Below are 18,297 nucleotides of genomic sequence, written 5' to 3' on the forward strand. Positions count from 1 at the left end.
AATATATGAAAGTTTCATTTTTATCATTACATTATGGAAAATAATGACCTTTATCACAATATGCTAATTTTTTTAGAAGGACCTGTACTTTAAGTAATCATCTTCTGTATGACCTTATTAGTTTCACATGGTTATTGGAGAAGAAACTTTCATCTGAAAGACTTCATCAGTCTGAGGTAGAGCTGCAATTTCTGACCCGAGCCCAGGCCCGGCCCAACCCAAAATTTGGGCTGGGTCGGGCCAAAATTATGTGCTTGATGGACGGGCCGGGTCGGTCTCAAGTTTTTGACTCAGTTTTACGAATCATACAGCACAAAGAAAACTAAATAAGAATGCACAATATAAAATTGTGTTAATCTACTTGTAGAAGAGGAGGCAGTACGTTTACACAGTATGTTGAGGATGAGGAAAAAAAGAAAATGGAGTGCAGCAGTTAATCAAGTCTGTGAAAAGAGACTAGTGCTGGCGCATTGCGCAACAATTGTGCATGTGGCCCCGCCCGCCCTGCTTTCATCACACATCTGAGAATTTGCAGCTGACCCACAACAAGCGACATAATGGAGCTGGAAAAAGTATTAAACAAAAGCTAAAAATGGGAGAACTCACTCTACAATGCCAGCACAGTGAAACCTGTTGACGTGTTTCAGGTCAGGTGCACGCTCAGGTCTGACCGGCCAGATGAAAGAGATAAAAAAGTCTTTAGCTTCAGATGGATCACCGGATCATCGGCCATGCAAGTTTGCTAACCGGCCGGTTGAAAGAGATAAAAATGTAACAAAAATGTCTCATTAAGCTTCAGATGGATCACCGGATCATCGGCCGCGTGCATCTAGCTCTGCACCTGCGGTCATCTGCAGTGAAGGAAGTTGTATCATCTGAAGCTACAAAAGCCGAAGTGAGCAGCACGTTCAATTAAAATAGCCTTGTCCTATATTTAAAAAAAAAAAAATTGCTCTAAAAATACTTTTGTTCATCTGTAAAATAGCCTGTCTTTAGACTATAGTTGATTTTTTTAGGCTATTAGTTTTGTTTGTCAATATCCATTTGGTGACTTGTTAATAAACAAGAAATCTTATATCTTCCTTTCTTTGAAATAGGTTTTTAACTCATGTCAAACTGATTTGCTTACAAAGGCAGTAAAAGCTTAATAAAAAAATAAAAACATTCGGGTTTGGGCCTGTAATTACAGTTAATTGGTCGGGTGGGCTCGGAAAAAATGGCTATGAGCTGGGGCCAGGTCAGGTCGGACTTTTTAGGCCCGAATGCAACTCTAATCCGAGGCCTGCCCACCAGGACTGTCATATAAATAGCACCTTTTTAAAAATGGTTCAAGTCAGCCTGCTGTGGAATACCGGAAACTAGCTATTCACATGTAAAAAGAGGACCATCAGTCAAAACTATTGATCATCAGTGCATAACAATCTTAAGGCCTGATGGCCACTTGCTCTTCACTGATGGAGCTCGACGACAACCTAGTCAAAATGGTTCAAAAAGTCCTGATGTACAAACCGGATTCCAAAAAAGTCGGGACACTAAACAAATTGTGAATAAAAACTGAATGCAATGATGTGGAGATGGCAAATGTCAATATTTTATTCGTAATATAACATAGATGACAGATCAAAAGTTTAATCTGAGTAAATGTAACATTTTAAAGGAAAAATATGTTGATTCAAAATTTCACAGTGTCAACAAATCCCAAAAAAGTTGGGACAAGAAGCAATAAGTGGCTGGAAAAAGGAAATTGAGCATATAATGAACAGCTGGAAGACCAATTAACACTAATTAGGTCAATTGACAACATGATTGGGTATAAAAAGAGCTTCTCAGAGTGTCAGTGTCTCTCAGAAGCCAAGATGGTAAGAGGATCACCAATTCCACCATTGTTGCACAGAAAGATAGTGCAACAATACCAGAATGGTGTTACCCAGTGTAAAATAGCAAAGACTTTTAAGTTATCTTCATCAACCGTGCATAACATCATCAAAAGATTCAGAGAATCTGGAACAATTGCTGTGCGTAAGGGTCAAGGCCATAAAACTCTACTGGATGCTCGTGATCTCCGGGCCCTTAAACGTCACTGCACCTCAAACAGGAATGCCACTGTCAAGGAAATAACAGAATGGGCTCAGGAATACTTCCAGAAAGCATTGTCAGTGAACACAATCCACCGTGCCATCCGCCGTTGCCAGCTGAAACTCTACAGTGCAAAGAGGAAGCCATTTCTAAGCAAGCTCCTCAAACTCAGACGTTTGCACTGGGCCAGGGGTCATTTAAAATGGAGTGTGGCAAAATGGAAGACTGTTCTGTGGTCAGATGAGTCACGATTTGAAGTTCTTTATGGAACACTGGGACGCCATGTCATCCGGACCAGAGAGGACAAGGATAGCCCAAGTTGTTATCAACGCTCCGGTCAGAAGCCTGCATCACTGATGGTATGGGGTTGCATGAGCGCTTGTGGCATGGGCAGCTTGCATGTGTGGAAAGGCACCATTAATGCAGAGAACTATGTTCAGGTTCTAGAACAACATATGCTCCCATCTAGACATCATCTCTTTCAGGGAAGACCCTGCATTTTTCAACAAGATAATGCCAGACCACATTCTGCAGCAATCACAACATCATGGCTACGTAGGAGAAGGATCCGGGTACTGAAATGGCCAGCCTGCAGTCCAGATCTTTCACCTATAGAGAACATTTGGCACATCATAAAGAGGAAGGTGCGACAAAGACGGCCCAAGACGATTGAACAGTTAGAGGCCTGTATTAGACATGAATGGGAGAGCATTCCTATTTCTAAACTTGAGAAACTGGTCTCCTCTGTCCCCAGACGTCTGTTGAGTGTTGTAAGAAGAAGGGGGGGATGCCACACAGTGGTAAAAATGGACTTGTCCCAACTTTTTTGGGATTTGTTGATGCCGTGAAATTTGGAAACAACAGATTTTTCCCTTAAAATGATACATTCTCTCAGTTTAAACTTTTGATCTGTGATTTGTGTTCTATTCTGAATAAAATATTAGATGTTGGCACCTCCACATCATTGCATTTAGTTTTTATTCACAATTTGTTTAGTGTCCCAACTTTTTTGGAATCTGGTTTGTAATTATTCAGGCAAATAAATCACAAAAAGTAGTTAAAACAAATCGTTTTAACTCTTTTTTTTTTTTGCTTGGATGATTACGCTTACATCAGGACTTTCTATACTAGAAGTTTAATGGTTTGTTCAGATGCATCTTTGCAAACCTAACTGGTCAAGTCTGACATTCAGCTTTTGTTTTTGTTGGTTTTCTCCAAACACCGCATGGTCCAACTATAAGGAAAACTTTCCGTGACAGAAAAAATTTGCTGACGGAAATGTTGTATCCTTGAATGTAACAATCTCTTTGTAAAATAATAAACTTCAGGTGCAGACAAGTTTTTTTTTCCCTTGCAACACTGATGGGAAGCAAAACTTACTTCTCTATGAAAAGTGATGTTATCTTTAGACCCTGACATTATGCTGACATACAAAAGCTGCAGTGCAGTAATGTCTGCTTTTACTGAGGTGTTTGTTGTCTTGTATTGTTTCTGGTCTTGTTTATCTCCTTAAATCCATAAAAAAAACTGTAGTGTGTACTTAGTGTTTTACACACTACTTTTAGAATTCAGATTAGTTTTTGTAAAAAATAAATAAAAAACAAACATGTAGCATGTATATATTTTGCATTATTATGTTATAAATGTTGTGTCACCTTGTCAAACTTAGTCCTGTCTGCTACGTCTAGGTCGGAAGCAGACATGTTGCCCATGTCCAGCAACGAGGAAGACTGGGAACGGCGACTGTTGGAGCCCTGCACCGTCAGCTTGTTCAGACTGGAAGTGGAGCCCGTTAGCTTCCCAGAGCTGCCGTGCAGGCCTGATACAGCCCGGCAAACACAGTACAGAGGAAGGATGGTTTTAGAGAGAAACATTCAAACTGCAGGTTAATAAAAGAGGATTATGACATCTAAGGATTTAAACTCATTTTAAAAATATAGGAGAAAACTGTTAGCTTTTTGGCATTAATCATAGAATTAGAAAATGTGATGAAGGAATGAAAAACATTGAAAAATGAGCACACACCAAGCAGTTACATGGTGAGGTACTGGTTGGAAGGGCACAGTGATGAGAAGCACAGTGACAAAAAGACAGCTCCTTTCAGATATACTTACTTTCTGTTTCCTGTTTGAGTGCACTCTCTTTCCGCGGAAGCGTGGCTGCAGCCAGTTAGAAAGGCAGGCATCAAAGACACAAACAAATTAAGCTTAAAACATGCAGCATGGGAGAGGTGAGGCTTAGTTGTTAGATGTACCAAGTTATAGACATTCATGAGCACTGCAGTGGCTTAGAAGTTCAGACAAACCTTTGGAAAACAAACAATTTATTTTTGTTTTCAGAGGTAAAATCTAAGACAGAACACAGAAAGCAAAGTTCTATAATTCTGCCAAAACCAAAGCTCAACCAAGGGTCCTATTTAGATGTTAAATACAGATTTGACATGAACAATGCCTGTGCAAAGGGAAGAGAAAACATTATTGGAAAATATAAAAAAGAAAGACTTTCAACACCTGAAATGCATATATAAGTTTGGTAAAATATGTTGAGATACGTAACAGCCAAAACACAGAAAAGGTTGTAAAAATGTGAGTCATGGTTTGTTTCATTCATCTGAAATATTACATTCATATTTGTGAGGCAACGACACAAGAAAGAACGTTCAGTCACACACATAGTACCTGCACAAACATGCTTTGTGTTAAAGCTGAAACAGCCCTGAAAAATCTCAGCTCTTACCAAACTTTCCCTTCGCTTCTTTAGATGTACCCGCCATCTTTATCTTGGCAACCTCAAAGAAGTCTTTGATTTCTCGCTCATATAGTCTGCTCATATAGTCAACGTAAGTCTGAAAAACAAGACACTGGTTCAGTTGAATAAAAAGTTGCATTATAAAAACTGTATGATCTTAGTGAAAACAACATACACACAGGTCTATACAGAAAATGATGAAGTCAGATGCAAGGTATTAGCTTATGCAACTCTTTGCTAATGGCTGGAACAACACCCACACTACAAGTTTAGAAGAGAAGAAAGAAGTTCAGATGGTGTGGAACAACCCAGCAACTAACAAGGTGCAGGTCTGCCAAAAAATGAAAGTTCCCAAAAGTCCTACAGTAAACGGGAAACTTTATAAAGTCAACTCAAGTTTGCAGCCTTTCATCTAGACCAAAATAATTTTTATATGAAAGTTTTATGACAAATGATGTGTAGCCACTGTGATCATATTGGAAATTTGAGAAAGTGAATGTGATGCATGAGTTCCTGTTAAGAGCCGAGCTGCAGCATTTTGGACAAGCTAGAGACGTGAAAGGGAGACCTGATCTGACCCCAACATAGAGCGCATTACATTATTTCTAGTCGGGTTGTAATGAATGCATGGACTCTTTTTTCAAGGTCAGATCTGGACAATACAGACTCAAGTTTAGCTATCTGCCTTAACTGAAAGAAGCTTTTCTGCAGAACAGAGTTAATCTGTTTATTAAACTTAAAGTCAGAGTCTAAAACCACCCAGAGATTTATAACAGACTGCTTAAGATATGGCTCAAGAAAGTCCAGGTTTACAAGAACAGAGACAGCAGTAAAAAAGGTTTGGATAACAAGAAAAAGGTTAAATCATGTCATCTTCTCCCTTAAAGAAACTGGTCCAGATGACATGATTGAACCTTTTTTGTTAGAGACAGCAGTAGAGCTAGGGCTTGACACAATGACTTCAGTTTTCTGATCATTAAAACTTGAAGCCATCCATGCCTTGATGTCATCAAAACATTTTAACAGACGGTGAATGGAGCAAAAGCTGTTGGGTTTTAAAGGCAGATAAATCTGACAATCGTCAGCATAGCAGTGAAAAGAAAGAGCATGTTTCCTCAGGATAGACCCCAAAGGAAACAAATAAAGTGAAAACAGAAGGAGTCCAAGAATCGAGCCCTGTGGAACTCTGCAGGAAAGAGGCACTGAAACAGATACAGTAATATATTACCAACATTAACACAAACGCTCCTGTAACTCAGATAAGACGGGAACCATTCTAATGCTACACCTGTAATCCCAATCCAGTGTTCTAACTGCAATATAGGGATACTGTGGTCAACAGTATCATATCAAAGCAGTATCAAAGATAGATTGCACAAACAGGACATAATAATGAAGAAATGTTTTAGTTAGTCAGCACCATCAGCTTATATTTGTTTCATTCATTCAACCTTTATTTATACAGGCTAATCTCATTAAGCCACGAGGACTCATTTACAAGAGGGACCTGTTCCAGACAGAACATATAAAGTACAGACAACAACAACAGTAAACAATGACAACATTAAATTTGATGTTGCCGCTGCTCAACAAATCTTTTATCTTTTAATCTAAATGGAGATCTGAAAATAAGATTTTAAGAAGCCACATCTCAATCTCACTCTTCAAGTGTTTTAAGAGATAATCCCTCTTACCCTTGACAGGCCTTCATACTTTTCTCTGTGGGTGTTCTTCAGCCACTCCATGAGCTTGGCATAGCGCAGCAGGTCGCGATGGAGGGGGCTGTGTTTGGGCAGGGTCAGTTCAGCTGTGTGTTGTGACAAGGTGGAGCTCTGATCATGGCCCTGGAAACAAGACAGAAACAGAAATAATTTCAAAAGCACACCATTTTACAAGAGTATAATGATAATTATGAGTCTGTTTTTTTCATGTTGATACATTCATTTCAATTCAGTTTATTTATACGGTGCCAAGTCCCAACAGAAGTCGTCTCAGGGCACTGAATAAAAAGATTCACATACATTATAAAAGCAAATTAGAACTCCAGACTTAGCTTGTTTTTTTTTTTAACAATTTTCTATTTCTTTTTCTCCTCAGTGTTAGCATGTTTGTTCTTGTCTGGTTTTACTACAAGACATGCACAGAGAGCAGACAGGTACAGCAGTTGATGAAATGAGACTGCTACAGCTAAGCTATGAGAATAAAAAGCCTTCAGCTGAGTCACTCGGGGAAGGAGGAAAAAGATGGACGCAGCCTCTTAAACTTTGAGATCAGGTGAGAGATGTTAAGAAATTAAAAACATTCATCATGCAACAAATAATGTTCTGTGAAGAAAAAACTTTACATCTCATAGCATGTAGATTAGTAAGAAGTGACAGGTCAAACATTAGCAAAGGGGGGCATGGGGAGGTTGATGTGAGGGTACTCACTGGAAGTGAAAGACAGGAAGACCTATAATACTGAGGGATGGTCATTTTGAAGTGACTGAAGTGGTTGAACTGACACAGAGACAGAAAGCAGAGTGGGATGCTTCAAAGTGGGCAACAGAGTCAGAAACAGAAGGGATACAGCTGGAAGGAAAATCACACAGGAACGCCAGGAAAACTGTCGGCTAAACAGGACATCCATGGAAAACAGAAAGAGCAGGGTACACCAGGGTCCTCTTTGTTACAGCTGCTAAAAGGGCTGGACTCTTATTTCTGCTCCCAGTAGTTCACATTTATTCTAATGGTCATATTCAGATATATAAAAGCACAAAAGATGCAAAATCACGTGTCTTGAAAATAATATTTTTTTCTGTAGCCGCAAGGTTTTTCCATCAGAAAACAAAATCAGGCAAAAATAATTTACATGAGAACATAATTATATCAAATTTCAGCTTGACCCAGTCAGATCAGGTACATCCCAGAAGATCAAGCAATGCTAATGAAGTTTTAACAAGTAGATCAATACTGAGCCTTTTACCTGGTGAACAAACACGTTGTTGAGGTGATTGGTGAGGCGGCGAGCAAAGGTATCCCTCAGCTCGCTAAACAGGAGCTGTTGCTGATTCACAGCTTTCAGTTTTTCGTGGCCTACAGGAGGAAAGCAACAACCATTTTATTTGACTGACTGCTCAAAAATCAACTACATGTTGATTCTGTCAAGCAGAAAATATTTAAAGAATTTTGATTGTCTTCTAATCAAATTCAGATTTGATTACTGATAGTCCCACTCAGCCTAATCCAAAATGCCCTGCCAAATCATCTCTTCTAGATCTCATCATCACAAACATGCCACATAAATACAATGGGTTAAGTGTTTTTACAAATGATCTAAGTGACCACTGTGTAGTTGTTGCTATTAGAGATACAAAAATGCCTCGTTTCAAACCTAGAACAATTCTAAAACGGAATATGAAGGTTTTTTTTGTGAACAAGTCTTTATCTGTTCCACTTTGACTGGCATTGCAAATCTTTAATTGACAATGTGAACATTGGTTGGAACTATTTTTACAATAGTTTTATTCATTTTGTAAATAAACAAGCTCCACTTCACCAGTTCAGAATAAAGGGCCGGGATAACCCCTAGTTTACTTCTGAGTTAGTTGACCTCTTGCACAGGAGGGACCAGCTTTGGGCAACAGCATAACAGTATGGTTTAGACACCCATTGGTTATAATTTCGTCACTTACGGAATCGCTGTAGAGCTTCCATTATTATTATTTTTTTTCCCCTCTCTTTTAAAGCTTCCATTAAAGCAGCGCAACAAAACTACTATTTATCTCAATGGCAGCACTCACTCATCTGACCTGCCACCACAATTATTTGTCGACTCTGTTCCTGTGTCAGATAACCATGAGATGTTAAAATTGTTTCAACAAAACATTTTGTTGCCTCCAGTTCCTTGTTTGATACAGTTTCTAAAAGTAAATCAACTACTCTACCAACAAGTCAAAGCTCAGTAAACCATACATTCTCTTTTTCACCGTTCTCTGTCAGTGAGGTTACTAAACTGTTAAAAGATCTGGATACTATAAAATCTGCAGGCCCTGATGACCTCCCTCCTTACTTTGTTTCTAGCTGCACAAATTATAGAAGAACTGGTGTCATACATATTTAATCTGTCTATAAACATAATACTGTCCCAAATGCTTGGAAAACAACTTTTGTTCTACCATTATTGAACGGACGAGACCCACTATACTGAACAATTATTGACCAATCTTCAAACTTTATTTTTAGCTGAGGTTTTAGAAAAACTGATAAATACTCAAGTCAAGAAGTATTTGGACTCAATATTTTATCTTCTCTCCAACCTGGCTTCAGGAAACAACACAGCACAATGACTGCTTCACTAAAGGTTTTTAATGATGTTATTGAAGCTTTGGAGGCTAAGAATTATTGTGCTGCACTTCACTTAGACCTGTCCAAAGGCTTTGATACTGTAGATCAAGGGAGTCAAACTCTAGGCCTCGAGGGCCGGGGTCCTGCAACTTTTAGATGCGTCTCTGATGCCACACAGCTGAATCATACGACTGAATTAGCTTCTCAGTGCAGACAAGTTCTCCAAAGTCCTGCTAATGACCTCCTTATTTGATTCAGCTGTGTGGCACATCTAAACTTTGCAGGACTCGACCCTCGAGGCCTGGAGTTTGACACCTCTGAGTGTAGATCATGACATCGTATGCCACAAGCTCTCAGATATTGACTTCTCAGATCACACTGTTGGCTGGCTCTCAAACTATCTCTCAGGTCAGAGGCAATGTGTTCGACATAACGGTACTTCATCTAGCTACCTAACGGTCACTAATGGTGTGCCACAAGGCTCAGTTTTAGGACCCACTCTTTTTACAATTTATATAAATAATCATGTAGGTCAAAACATTCCTGACACATTGTTGCATCTCTATGCTGATGACATTGTTGTTTATTGCCGAGCTAACACTGTTGCCAAGGTTTTCCAGCTTCTACAGTCTGCATTTGGCATCATTCAGTCTGACTTATTCCATCTCAAACTTGTGCTAAATGTTGATAAAACCAAAGGGATGTTGTTCTCAAACAGAAAGTCGGTGCCAGCAACTCTTCTTCCTCTCTTATCCATGCATGGTGTTCCTACTGAGTTTGTAGATTCTTACAAATACTTGGGAATTTTGGTTGATGTACATCTCCCTTTTAAACCACATATCAAAAACTTGATAAAGAAACTGAAATTAAAATTGGGTTTCTTTTTCAGAAATAGATCTTGCTTAACTCTGAACACCAGAAAACACCTTATAGCTGCTACTTTCCTTCCGGTCATTTACTATGGGGTAGAGGCAGGGCAGCTGACTCGAGACCCGAAAGTCCCAGGTTTGATCCTCAGTCATTGCACATCTTATGGTGTCTCTTAGCAGGACACCCTATTCCCAATTGCTCCCCGGGCACTTTCAATAGCTGCCCACTGCTCCAAATGGGGGTGGATGGGTTAAATGCAGAAGCAAATTTTGCCATTGTATGGGAACATACAATGATGACAACACACAACACATTATTATTATTACTGTGGTGACATTATTTACATGAATGCCCCTGCCAGCTCCTTGCAGATGTTGGATGCTATCTACCATGGTAAATGGTAAATGGACTGTACTTTTATAGCGCCTTTCTATCTTATCAAGACATTCAAAGCGTTAAGATTCATGACTGGTTGTAACTACCGTACCATCACTGTACTCTGTACTCACTGGTCAGTTGGTCATGATTATCTACATGTAGGATCTCACACTGGTTCATTTTAATCTATAAATCCCTCCTTGGTCTGCTACCTTCTTATATCTCCTACCACGTCACACCGTCAGTGCAGTTACAGCGTGCGCTCTCAGGCCATCATTACCTGCAGCGTTCCCTCAGTGTGGACTGAACTTGGCAAAAAAGCCTTTTCCTACTCTGCTCCTGCAACCTGGAACACCTTGCAACAGAAACTGAAGCTGTTCCTGTTAAAGCAATCCCCTAAATTAATTTCTTTAGGGTTTTTTAAACATTTGATCATGTCGATAGAAAAATCAAAGCAAATATGTTCTTGATTTTAGTATTTTACCTTGTTTTACAACACTAATTTATTGTTTTATAACACTACTTTTATTTTAACTGCATTTTTACTGTAGTTTATTGTTTATTGTTATCGTTGTCTGTATATGTTCTGTCTGGAACAGGTCTCTCTTGTAAATGAGTCCTCGTGGCTCAATGAGACTAGCCTGTATAAATAAAGGTGGAATTAATTAAAAAAAAGGTTGAATGAATTTATTACTTTAAAATTGGAAACCAACCTGGTCGCAGAGCCACATTCATGCACTGCAGCAGAGCCTCTGAAGCATTGATGCAGGCTTCTATACCTTTAGGGGAGGTAAGGTCACCCTCCTGCAGGGCCCTGATGTGTCCTTTAGACAAGTCCATGTAGTTCTACAAGCACAAAGACCAACCAGACTTAACCAACAAACCACACAAACACATCACAACAGTCTCATCCAATTTATTAAATCAAATGTATGGACAGAAAAATATTACAAACTAGAAGTGTTATTGTGGAGTAATGAATGACTTTGGAAAAATTTGTTGAAAAATACATTGTTTAAAGTTAAAACAAGTAGAACAGCTAAAATCAGTGAAACTGTAGTTAAATAGAAAAGTAAAAAAAAAAATATATAGCTAAAAACTAAAATGAGAAAAACTGTAGCTAAAAGCAAAAGTTAGCAAAATAGTAGCTAAGAGATAAAATTACCAGTATAATAGCTAAAAGCTAAATATAGCAAAGTAAATAAAAACTACAGTAGTCCCTCGCTACTTCGTGGTTTGTTTTTTGTAGATTCACTATATCGCGGTTTTTCAAAGTAAGACTGGACATGACACAACTGGCTGATTGATGATGAGCCATGGATTGTTTATTTACAATAAATTATTTTAAATATATTTGCACCATGTGTGCAGCCAAGTGAAGAGAAAGCTCCCTCCTGCAGCTGATCAGCTGATCTCCTTCTCTGCCACACACTTTCTGCTGCTGCAGCAGCTTTGTGAAGGGTTAACCCTTTGCTGTCCAGATGCACAATCAACTTTTGTCTTCCAACTTAAAATTCAAAGTCTGTCACATCATAAAATCGTCATAATCACAAAATATAAAAGTGTTAAAAGTTATTTTCAATTATTTTAGAACTTCTATGTCCAGTTGTTTCAGTGTCATTGATCAAGAAGTAAATTTCTGCTCCGTGCTGCAGAGCTGTGTGACATCCTTTGATGTCCTGCTGCTTCTCTCTTCTCTACAATTTAAATACTGGTACTGTAACATTTAAAATAAACAATACATGGATTGTTTATTTTAAATGTTACAGTACCAGTATTTAAAAATGTTAAGTTATTTATTTATGGAGGGAGATTAGGAGTAAAAGGTGAGGAGTGTGATTGCAGCCTGGCACATGTCATGGACTGTAAATGGTAACTGGACTGTACTTACTGTATACAGCTCCTTTCTATCTTATTTCAAGATACTCAAAGCTCTTTACAACAATCTGTGTCCTCATTGACCCATTCATACAGCTCTATACTAGATCACTGCAAAGCTAATTGAACAAATCATTCTAAAAAGACTAATCAGAGCTTTATCACATTCATACATCGATGGGACACACATCGGAGGCAATTAGGGGTTCAGTTTCTTGCCCAGGGACACTTCAGCATGTGATTGCTGGTGGATTCGAACCCCCAACTCTCTCATTGGAGGTCGACTGCTCTAACCACTCAGCCACAGCTGCCCCATGACAAAGTTTACTGAACTCGAACTGAACTTGTACTAATGTATCCCTACTTCACGGTTTTTCACTTATTGCGGGTGGGCGTGGTCTCAAACATCTGCAATACTACTGCACTACTGTACAATCACCAAAACCAGAGGTAAAAGCTAAAATTAACAGGAAAATATCTACAAGCTAAATATAGCAAAATGGTAAATGAAAACTGAATTTAGCAAGACAGTAGTTTAAAGCTAAAAATAGCTAAACTGTAAGTAAAATTCAAATTAACAAGACAGCAGCTAAAAGCTAAAAGGAGCATAAAAAGACTGAAAAGAGCAAATATGCTGAAGTATATTTCAGAGAAAATGTTTTTGGATTGAAACTGAATGTTGTAAAAAGAAGTTAACTTCAAAATAAAAAAGTACAAATACTAAATCTTGGGCGGCTGTGGCTGAGTGGTTAGAGCAGTCGTCCTCCAATGCAAGAGTTGGGGGTTCGAATGCACCAGCAGTCACATGTCTAAGTGTCCCTGGGCAAGACACTGAACCCTTCACTGCCTCTGATGTGTGTCCATCAGTGTATGAATGTGATAAAGCTCTGATTAGTCTCTTTAGAAGGATTTGTTTAATTAGCTTTGTAGAGATCTAGTATAGACCTGTATGAATGGGTAAATGAGACACAGATTGTTGTAAAGAGCTTTGAGTGTCTCTATAAGATAGAAAGGAGCTGTATAAGTACAGCCTATTTACCATTTTAAATCATACCACTACTGCTGACCAAGCTGAACATTAAAAAAGAAAAGTTAAAACAGCACAAACTGTGGAAGTAGTTTGATTACAAAAAGCGTACAGAAAATACTTTAAACGGGGAACTAAAGTTAGTGTGTCCGTGTTTTTAGCAGTACTTTCAATATATTCGCTCAGATTAAAATGTCTCACCACTAAGAACTGGATCTCGTCCAGCAGTTTGCCGTTATTGGTGTTGCTGATCTGGATAAGACGGTTGCTTTGTGAGATCTGGTCCATCTGGTCCTTGACACTTTGAAGCATCTCCTCATAGCTGCTCAGTTTCCCCTCGATGGTGTCCACTTCTGACAGAGCCTCGTCCAGAAGCTGCATCAGGATGTTCACCTGCTTTTCTGATGCCATGATGGACTGAATGTTGGCCTAAATAAAGAGGTGCCGTTAGTTCATCAATAAATAGAAACAACTATTAAAAGAAACCATTCTGGTTGATCATATTCAAGAACCCCGCACTTGTCAGCTTTTAACAGGAAGTAAAGTTGCTTTGCTCACCCCGTCTAAAACTTGCAGCTCCTTGAAGAGCTTCTCTGCGAAGGCTTCTGCGTTTGAGACGGCGTACTCGCACATCTCCATCATGTTCTCGATGTCCTGCTCCTCACGAGTGCTGAGCTCCTGGTAGTCGTCCAGGGCATCCTCATCGCCTCCCGCAACACTTTGACTCTCACCACTGGGCACAGACTCTAAGTCCGTAAAAAAATAAAATTAAAATAAAGAAAGCACAAGCAAGCCATAAGCAAATACAGACATCAAGATCAATTCTATTTTCAAAGTCAGACTTTTAACACTACTGAAAGGAGAACTACAACTAATGTATGAATGTAAATAAATATCCAAATATTTTAACTAAATGAAAATCTTATTTAATACCAGAGGTAAACATGTAGTGGGAATATGAACAAAAACTAAGAACAGTTGTAGGTAGTGGCATGAGGTAAAAAAGTAAGAAGCATTTATACATTCTGCATGTTTATTAGCCAATTAGCCACTAAATCTTTACAATTAGTCAAAACTTTGCAGATACAGTGTATAGTAGAAATGATGAGAATAAACTAGTCACAATGGATTAATGAGCATATGCTACTAAAATTAAATTTATGATTTAAAAGTCAAATAGCACTTAAAAAAATAAAATGAGTTTTTGTGGTATCTTGTACTGAAAACATAATCATACCCTCCATGTTTTATAACATACTGTCATTGAAATGACAAGAATCATGAGAAATTGAGAGTTTCTGATGAAAATGGTGGTTGGAGGTCATGAAAATACAATGAAGAGGTGTGAGGAGGGGAAAGATTAGTCCTACCAACCTTCCGCTTTAGGAAGTTCTGGCCAGAGAAAGTTTAAAAGGAAACAAAGTGAGAATAAGGAAGAATTTAACACTGAAAATTATAACACAAACTACGACACAGACAAGCAAAATATTCTGAAAACATGCTCTTAATGAATAAAAGCCAGCTAACTTCAGAACAGATTTAAACGTCTGTAAAAATTAAAAACTTTGGTCAAAGCTACTGGCTTAGGAGAAAAAGATGCTCCTTTAAAGAAATCTAATGAAATCATACGGGGCATGCAGGCCCAGTGGAGTCTGAGGACCGAGCATTTACACACCTTCAAGCAGCTGAGAGCTGACATTCACAAACTCCAGCTTCTTCCTCAGATAACGCTGGTTCAGCTTCCAGATACAGGAAATGAAGGAGTTCTTTTCAGCTGTGCTGCTAGCCAACCACCGATAAACCTTCTCAAAGTGAAGATCAAATTCAGGATTTTCCTACAAAGTTAAACAGAAGATGCATTAGTCCTAACCGTGAGGGGGAGAAAAATCCAGACACAAAATGATTGGAAGAGACTGTAATCACTGACCTTGCTTGCATCTTTGGCATCTACTGTGGTCAGATCTCGCAGCTCCCAGGTCTGTTGCCTCTTGTAGAAATCCCCTTTGTCAGATTTTTTCACCTTAACCACTTTAACCTGAACAGGCCTCTCCGTGGTAACTACAAGACACAAAAGTTTCTTCATTTAGAGACAAAGTCTTTCATAAACGATAATTTAGATGCTTCTGGAGTCCTTACTACTACTACTGCTACTGATTATCCATGCTGCTGATCTCATGATGCTGATCTCATGCTGCTGTATTCATTCTTACCCATCTGCTCTGTAGTGAACACGTGGGTACGTGCCACTAGTTGTAGTATGACAATATATGAGATATATATTGATACAATATTCACGAGTTCCTCATCTTTCTGACTGTGTAATGTCGTGCATTGAATTTAACAGAAATGTAACGAGAGACGTCATTTATCTTTGACCCATCAAAAAGAATGCGGTCATTTATTTTCAGAATCAAAGTTTAACATCAAACATTTACATTAATTTGGCAAAATATGAAAATAATAACAGACAAGTTTCACAGAAAATGAGCATCGATCACTCGGCGGTGAACGAGGACTTTGCTTCAGATATTTCTAAAATATCTGTACTGATTTTATGAGAAAGAGGAGAGTTTTAAGATGACATGGAGATTTATCTTACAGAGAACTATGTGAGGGAATTAATCTGTTTGACCAGAACGTGCACGCTTCATCAGATCTCAGCTCGCCTCCGGTACACTTTAGTCGAAGAAGAGACCGTTACCTGGTAGATGATAGATCAGCTCGATAGAGAATCCTCCAGACCTTTCAGCGTCTCCGTTGAGAGCGGCTGAAATCCTTAGATAGTCGTGTGTGGTTTGTTCAAACAGAAGTTATAATTCCAAAACGTCTCTGGACCATCTTGAATGCGTTTGCACCCAAGAATACTGAACTCCTTTCATTTTTCAGAACTTTTCAGACTCTTAATTGTCAGCAACTCTGTACTCTCGAATCCTCCGGAATTCTTCTGAATTCTCTTCCCTTCTCACATGAACTGGGAAGTTGCCACATTTAAAATGGGTCGACTTCCGGTTCATTTGAGAGCTTTTGATTGGTCGATGGACCAGAAAGAGGTGTGTTTTTGTGATGTAAGATGTTATCATAAGTCAAGGATTGTTTTCAACATACAGAAAAGATTATTGCAGACGACCAGACTTCGTGGAGTCTCACGCTGTTGTATCTTCTCAAATAGTAAAACATGACATTTCTTTTTCAGTAAACATTTAGTTGACCGAAGCTTCAACTTTCACATACTTACATTACTTGGCTCATTTCAGACAGAGAATCAAGAAATGCATATTAACCTGATTTCTTCTTTAAATGAGGAATAAAAATCATTACTTACTGTTTATGTAAAATAAAAATGAGTAGTTCTTTCCAACCTGTAAGCATTGAATGGAACTAACACAATTTGATTATCAAACATTTGTAAAACAGTAAATGATTATAGAGAATTGTCTTTTCTGCTTGATTAATTCAAGAAAGAAAGTCACCAGATGGCTCAGACTGTATTCAGATCAATGAAAATAACAGTCTCTGTCCATCTGATAGATTTGAGGTCATCAGGGTCAGATCAGGGTCAGATCAGGTTCACTACAGCTCACACAGACTCATGTTCGGGCTGCTGTTGATATGCCGTATGTTTTATATTATTAGTGTTTAGTGTATATCTTAGATCTGTTAGCGTACCGTTTGGCGTTCGTTTAGCGTATATCTTAGTATACATTTTAGATCCTTATTTACTGTTTCTTTTTATACTTTATATGTTTGCTATTGTTGGATGTAACTAGGACCCTGTGCACATAATTTCATTCCACCTCTTGTACCACATGTGTTGAAATTCCTACTTGAACTTGTCTTGAACTTACAAACATACCTGTAGCACACAGAAAGCAGTTTTTCTTTTTCTTTCCTGCCTTGCAAACATTAACGATGCTGAGGAGACGCTCATCGTTGGGTGTGAAGATGTCCCTCTGGAGGGCGTGCTTGATGGCTGTCATGGCAGATGCTGTCAAACATTGAGCACACGTTGATTATTACAAGAGACATCCATCAGAGGTCTATCAAAACTAGACCTAGATTTTTAATAACACACATCCTAAAACTGTTGGAGTCAGCCTCCCCACCATCACAGACATCTACACCTCCAGATGCAGGAAGAGGGCCACCTGCATCATGAAGGACCCCACTCACCCAGCACACACACTTTTTGTCCCGCTCCCCTCAGGAAGGAGGTTGAGAAGCATTAAGTGTAGAACCACTAGACTGAGGAACAGCTTCTACCCTGAGGCTGTTAGACTCATGAATCTCTAACCAGAATAATCACTGTGAAAAATCACATCATGTTGCTGCTGATCAGTTTCATGTTGCTGCTGATCAGTTTCATGTTGCTGCTGATCTGTTTCATGTTGCTGCTGATCTGTTTCATGTTGCTGTGTTCATTCATACTCATCTGCTCACACAGACTCATGTTCATGCTGCTGTTTGGCATATCATTTTTATTAGGGGTGCACCGATTGCAGTTTTCTGGCCAATCACCGATTTCTAAAAAGTCTGACCTGCCGATTCCGCTTTTGGCCGATACTGATTTTGTTGTATAAGCGACACTGTCAGGTGTTATAAGGTCACAATGCACCTTCAATTTTCCAGTCTTATTTTATTGAAACACATACCCTTTCTGGGTGGAGTTTATATTTTCTTTTTGACAGCACGATGGATCAGTGGTTAGCACTGTTGCCTCACAGCAAGAAGGTCCTGGGTTCTATCCCAAGTTGGACCTGTGGCCTTTCTGGGTGGAGTTTGCATGTTCTCTCCGTGCATGCGTGGGTTTTCTCCAGGTGCTCCAGTTTCCTCCCACAGACCAAAAACATGCATGTTAGTCTGATTGGTAACTCTAAATTGTCCCTAGGTGTGAGAGAGAGAGGGAAAGGTTGTTTATCTCGTTTGTCTCCATGTGTCCCTGTGATGGACTGGAGACCTGTCCAGTTTGTCTCCATGTGTCCCTGTGATGGACTGGAG

The 18,297-nt window shown here is 39.0% G+C and overlaps 1 protein-coding gene across 1 annotated transcript in view; it reads right to left on the reverse strand.

Annotated features, from left to right (window-relative positions):
* exoc1 (exocyst complex component 1) overlaps positions 1-18,297 on the reverse strand; it is a 25,045-nt gene that overhangs the window by 5,842 nt on the left and 906 nt on the right. The window contains exons 2-14 of the mRNA XM_037675047.1: positions 17,156-17,287; positions 15,230-15,360; positions 14,978-15,137; positions 14,677-14,694; positions 13,861-14,048; positions 13,504-13,731; positions 11,111-11,243; positions 7,789-7,898; positions 7,254-7,322; positions 6,519-6,668; positions 4,813-4,921; positions 4,191-4,235; positions 3,732-3,895 (exon numbers count right to left, since the gene is read on the reverse strand). Of these exons, the coding sequence (XP_037530975.1) occupies positions 3,732-3,895; positions 4,191-4,235; positions 4,813-4,921; positions 6,519-6,668; positions 7,254-7,322; positions 7,789-7,898; positions 11,111-11,243; positions 13,504-13,731; positions 13,861-14,048; positions 14,677-14,694; positions 14,978-15,137; positions 15,230-15,360; positions 17,156-17,279 (1,629 nt within the window). The 5' untranslated portion in view covers positions 17,280-17,287. The remainder of the gene's footprint in view (positions 1-3,731; positions 3,896-4,190; positions 4,236-4,812; positions 4,922-6,518; positions 6,669-7,253; positions 7,323-7,788; positions 7,899-11,110; positions 11,244-13,503; positions 13,732-13,860; positions 14,049-14,676; positions 14,695-14,977; positions 15,138-15,229; positions 15,361-17,155; positions 17,288-18,297) is intronic.

The sequence above is a fragment of the Nematolebias whitei genome, chromosome 3, assembly GCF_014905685.2.
Source record: "Nematolebias whitei isolate Nwh7 chromosome 3, NemWhi1, whole genome shotgun sequence".
NCBI classification, from domain to species: Eukaryota; Metazoa; Chordata; class Actinopteri; order Cyprinodontiformes; family Rivulidae; genus Nematolebias; species Nematolebias whitei.